The sequence below is a fragment of the Psammomys obesus genome, unplaced genomic scaffold, assembly GCF_907164565.1.
Source record: "Psammomys obesus unplaced genomic scaffold, mPsaObe1.curated_primary_1811, whole genome shotgun sequence".
In the NCBI taxonomy this organism is placed as follows: domain Eukaryota; kingdom Metazoa; phylum Chordata; class Mammalia; order Rodentia; family Muridae; genus Psammomys; species Psammomys obesus.
In genome coordinates this window covers 1,213,570-1,219,247 of record NW_026593931.1, presented here as the reverse complement: position 1 = coordinate 1,219,247, position 5,678 = coordinate 1,213,570, and the positions used below count along the sequence as shown (strand labels likewise).

Here is a 5,678-nt window from a genome sequence, read left to right as displayed (position 1 = left end):
CTCCTGTTGTTTAAACAGCCATTATCCAAAACGCAAGAATTTGAGAGGAACAATGTCTGTGTCCATCGGTCTTTCTGGTGTTCTAGTCAGAGAATACAGGGTGTCAGCCAAGCCTCATCCTGTCCTGCTCTGGGCTTGCTTGTCAGATTTTCTCAGTCTATATCTTTTCATTAACCCATCAGAACAAACAAGCACGAGCACCATCTTCCTTCCTCCTAACATCATGGAGAGTCAGAGCTGTGCAGCAGAACATTGGTCTTAGCCAGTGTTTCCTCACTGAGCTGGAAAGGCAAGTGGAGTCTGCTGCAGGTGTGAGACTTCTGGGCTGACAGATAGATCTAAAAATTACTCTCCTGCTAATTTGGGGTGCATGCAAAAATATTAGTCATCATCCTACCTGCAAGTCTGAACCCTGAGAGGTAACCACACTGGTTTCAGTTTGTAAAAGCAGCTCAGATGTTCTCCAGGCATTTGCCATGGTGTTCCTGCAGTTCCTGCACTTCATGGCCTCTCTGAGCACAGCACTGACATCTGCTTGATGGTTGCTTTCTAACCTGATGCACCAGCATCTCCCTGAGACTCTCTAGTTTTCCAGAAAGAACTGTGCAGCAAACAGCACACTCTTCAGTTCTGGCTCACCCCAACCCATTTGCAGGTGGAAGAGTCAGTTCCCCTTCTCATCCTCATGGTCTGTTTTACATTATCTCCAGAGGGGAAGAGAGTGATGACAACGTGGTAAAGGTGACCTGTGTAACGGTGGAAATCACAAGTACACTGTTTTATGAATGTTAGGGTAGACAGGCACCACTCACTCCTGACATAAACCATATGCTTATTCCCTCAACCCCAGGAGATGGGCAGTCTGACTTCATGTTGAGGAGGAGAAAACAGAGGTGTTCTTCCTACCTACTTCTTCCTGGATCAGTGCACTCCAGAAGCCATAAGTGCCCATCCTGCAGAGGGGTTTCCTCCTCCATTCCACTATCCACTTTCCTCCAGACCACAGGTTCAGGTCACTCTCTTGCACTCTTGTCAGTTTTTTGAGGCCCATTGAGGGATGTCAGATGCTACAGGGTGCTTTGTCTCTGATTGCAGTTACTACAGGATGACACCGTATCTATTTGTAGTCCTGGCTTACTTTGACCTCTACAGGGCAGGGTCAGCTACCTCTGACATCTTCTAGGGGACAGTCCTATGGTTAGCTCTAATGAAGGGAGCCTTGGGTTTCTCTTGGTCATTTCTGCTTTCATGAGTAGTCTGTGTTCCTGGTGTGTTCACTAAGACTTTTATTTTTCATACACTTCATGTGGTACCAGTTTCCCAAACTTGTGTCACGTGCACTTTGACTTATTTCCTTATATAGAGAATTCCACGTGTCTCTGAATCTAGCTGTGTTTTTATTGTGCAGAAGGTGATTTGGGTTCACAATACAACAGGTTAACCTAGGACACAGGATATCACAGGGAAATGACTCTCAACCTGTCTGATTGGGGAGAGTGTGTTAATGATGCTGCTGAGGGTGTAGGCCTTCTGTCCTTGACTTCCTAGGCCATGCTCTGCTAGGCAGCTGTGAGCTGAGATGGCTCACCCGGGGGGGGGGGGAGGGACAGTGCAGAGAATTCCATTTCTATGATTCTCTGCTGAGTTCATGTTCACCAGAATGCCCCCCATAACATGATTAGAGATATTACACAAATTTCTTCACATCATATATAATTTAGAGTCTTTTACACCACACAGGTTTGATTTGTATGTCTGATTGATGAAAGTGTGGTGCAACTTTAGGAGATAGTAGAAAACTTCAGAAATGTCTGTGTCTCTCCTGGCCATGTGGTACTTGTGATAAGATGGAATGCCACCTTCAAATCAAGAAGACTTCTGTGGTGTTCACCTTCAGAAAAATAAGGTTTTCCAATGGCTTCAATGCCCCACCCACTAAAGTCATGGTTTAATGAGAGTGTTCCCACTTTGTAATTCAGGGTCTGCAGCTGCATCTTGCAAAGGATGGTGAAGATAACAGAGTTCCCTACCTTGGTTACAGAAGATGAAACTGTGCTGTTTGCAGATTTTTGCAATAAGCTGTGTGGAAGGTTTGAATGCCTCCCTCCCCCGCTAGATTTCCTTTGGTTTATTTCTGAACTCTGCTTACTGAGAATGACATTAGGCAATCAAGCCCTTTATACCTAAAATTGATAACTCACAAGCAATCACCAAGTAAAGCTTATTTAAACCCTATTATTACCGTTACTAGTACTGTTAATCTGATAAAGGCTTAAGCATGCAATAGAAATTTATTTTGGTAATATCTGTTTAAAAAGATGAAAGAGACAGGGTACTGCCTTGACGGGCACCCATTCTCTCTCTATAACATTGGAGCATCATTGTTGCCTTTTGGCCTAGTAAATCTGGCAGACTTAGTTGTGAAGCAAAAAATATAAAAGATTTCCCTACCCTGTCATGGTAAATATTGGCAGTAAACTCAGCAGCCACGTGTTATCCATTTCGGAGAGTATGTTGTCTGTAAAGAGAGCTGGGGAAGTTTTGCCCTGTGCCTAGCTTGCCATTAATGAAGATTTCTCAAAAAGGAGGTTTTTATGATGCTCATCGTCTTTGTTGAATTAGGCTTGGGTGTTGCAGGAGCTGACATGCCTCAAGTCAAAAACATCTTTTATTAATAAAAGTATCTTTAAATGTCAAAAATGATTTATTTTATGTCTCTGAGTATTTTCCATGCAGATATGTTTTCCATGTGTGTATTTTCAACACAAACGTGCCTGATGTCTGTGGACTTCAGAAGCCATTTTTGGATGTCCTGGAATTGGTGCTACAGGTGATTTAGGGATGTCATATGGACACTGGAAAAAAAGCCTGTGTCTTAAGCAAGAGCAGCAAGAGATCTTAACCACAGAGCCACCTCTTCAGAAACTATTTCTAATTGTTTACACAGACTATGTACCTTAGCTCTGGTTTATTTCAATTTATTTATTTGTTTTGTGGGGGAGACAGAGATACATCACAGTACACTGCTGAGGGTCCTGAGAGTTGGTTCTTCCCTTCCAGAATGTAAATCCCACGGATCAAACTCTTATCACCATGATAGGCAATTAACCCATCTGTCACCCAGCCTACCTACTGGACTCCTGCTCTGAGCAATTAGCCGGTGCTACATGTACTGGAGCTTGAACACTTATTAAAGTTCCATGGACTAAACAAGATAACATTAATACACACCCTTGAATTTCAATTGATATTTATTTCTAACTAATGACTAGCATTTTCTATATTATTACATAATTAAGGAGAATGATACTTGAATTAAGTAAGTGCATGTATTGCATGAGTAAGAATCTTCTAGAACACCCTTCCTGAAATCTTCAGGTATGTACCTGAGGCTAGGACCACCTGAGTCAGAAATATCACTGCTTCTTCAAGGAGGTATGAAATCTCAGATGCCTATGCAAACCATCTTTCAGGATGGGCTGGATAATTCTACTATTATTAATACCTTACAATGGGAATGGTCCTAGATTGATTGTAATTATAATTCTATGTCTATTTACTTACTTATTTATTTATTTTCAGATGCTGAAGGAAAAAAAATCCTTTACCATGTTCGTGGAAGCCTCTCATAACTGAACACATCTCACAGAGGCTTTTGTTCTGCTGTGACATCAGCACATATCTCAGATGAAGTTACAAGGTGAGATTCACAGAGAAGGCCTAAAATGCCACCAGAACGCTGTGGAAAGGATTGCTCAGGTAGTCTACTGCTGTCGTATTTAATCTTCTCTGTTTCAGGCCAGGCCAGACAAGAGAGTTGTTTTCAAAACTGCATTAACTATCCCAAGTCACAAATGTGAGGGGACCTCATGAGAATAAAGGGAGCAGCCTACACTTCCACAGAGTTCACCCCGTGCAGGGAACACCGCTGTGCTTGGTGTGTAGACTTCATCTTCTTACACATCTCCCTGACACAAGCACACAACTGTCATATGTTATAGAGCTGCAGCTCAACCCTCGACTGCTCAGGATCACACACAGGAAATGGCAGGAGTGGGTAGGATGTGAAATAGTCTGGATTCAGAGTTTCCACTCCTAATGCTCCCTGCAGAACCACATGAAGAGCACTAGGTCTGCAGTAAATGAACAGAACAAAGAGACTGAAATAAAATTGCTCTGGGTCTGTTTAAGGCAAGGGCACTGCTTCACATGAGGGTCTTATTTCTACTTTCTTGCAATCCTCATTGAACTTCACCAAAAACTACAGAGCTGCTATGTGTCTGGCAATCAACATGATGCAGATGAAAGATAATAAGACATTGCTTTTGCCTCAGGAAACCTCAAATAGGAAACAATAGGAAAAAGTACTTCCACTGCACATGACAATTTTCAATATGGAGAAAGCTTATTTACAAAAGGGGCATGTAAGTGTGAAACAATGGAAAATTAAACATGGATTCTGGGCAAATTGAGGTGGAGGCAATATTAGGTGGAATAAGGCTGAGCTGTGAAACATCAACATGTCTTCCTTAGAGTAGCAGAGCTGCCATTTTCTGTAGCTGATGAGCAAGGCTAGATTGGGATAAAGAATCTTCTTGCTGTTCTTCTTCACAGTTCCTACTTGATTCTTTCAGCCTGAAAATGAAAAAAAAAATCAATGAACTGTCTTATAAAATTAAGAAACACTCTATTTTGAAGCTGGAATTGGGCTCTCAGGCAATAGCTTTCTTCTTCACTTCCAGGTCCTCAAGTTCATTCGTGGACAGAGGACCAGACTCACTGATCTGCCCATCAGTCTCTTGGCCCTAATCCACATACTGATGCTGCTAGTCATGAGTTTAGTAGCATCAGACATCTTTATGCCAGGGAAGAGATGGAGTGACTCCACATGCAAATTTTTAATGTTCTTGTACAGGTCTTTTAGGAGCCTCTCTCTTTGTGCCACTTGCCTGCTCAGCATCCTCCAGGCCATCACCCTCAGTCCCAGAAGTTCCTGTCTAGCAAAATTCAAATGTAAATCTCCACACCACATGCTAGGTTGCCTTCTTTTCCTGAGTATCTTTTATTCATCCATTAGCAGTCCCCTTATAACATATGTAACAGCGAAGCCTAATCTGACCTCTCCTGGTTTTACATACATCACTCAGTCTTGCTGTCTTGTGCCCATGAGTCATTCTGTCCTGCATACATTTTATACACTATTTACTCTCAGAGATGTCATCTTTGTAGGTCTCTTGGCCATCTCCAGTGCATACATGGTGACTTTCCTATACAGACATAAGAAACAGTCCCAGTTTCTCCACAGCACCAACTGTTCCCTTAAATCATCCCCAGAACACAGAGCCACACAGACCATCCTCTGCCTCATGAGCTTCTTTGTGGTGATGTACACCTCGGATAGCGTCATCTCCTACTTCAGATATTCAAGTAGTGATATTATATTGTATTTTGTTGTGATTCTTGAGGGTCATAGCTATGCCACAGTTAGTCCTTTTTTGGTCCTCAGCACTGAAAAACATGTAACTCACATTTGGAAATGTTGTGGGAGGACAGTAGACATATGACTGTTCAAGGATGGATAAGTTCTTTTAAGATGAGCTGGTGCACTGGCATCAGAACTATGTACTGTGTTTATGTGAGCTTCAAGTCAAAGAAAAAAGACAGTTATTCTTTCTGTT

The 5,678-nt window shown here is 42.2% G+C and overlaps 1 protein-coding gene across 1 annotated transcript; it reads left to right on the top strand.

Moving 5' to 3' along the window:
• Window positions 1-3,687: 3,687 nt before the first annotated feature.
• On the top strand, window positions 3,688-5,564 carry LOC129684378 (vomeronasal type-1 receptor 54-like). Its single transcript, XM_055617524.1, has 2 exons — window positions 3,688-3,700; window positions 4,699-5,564. The coding sequence occupies exons 1-2, from the start codon at window positions 3,688-3,690 to the stop codon at window positions 5,562-5,564; spliced, it is 879 nt and encodes a 292-aa protein (XP_055473499.1).
• Window positions 5,565-5,678: the final 114 nt, after the last annotated feature.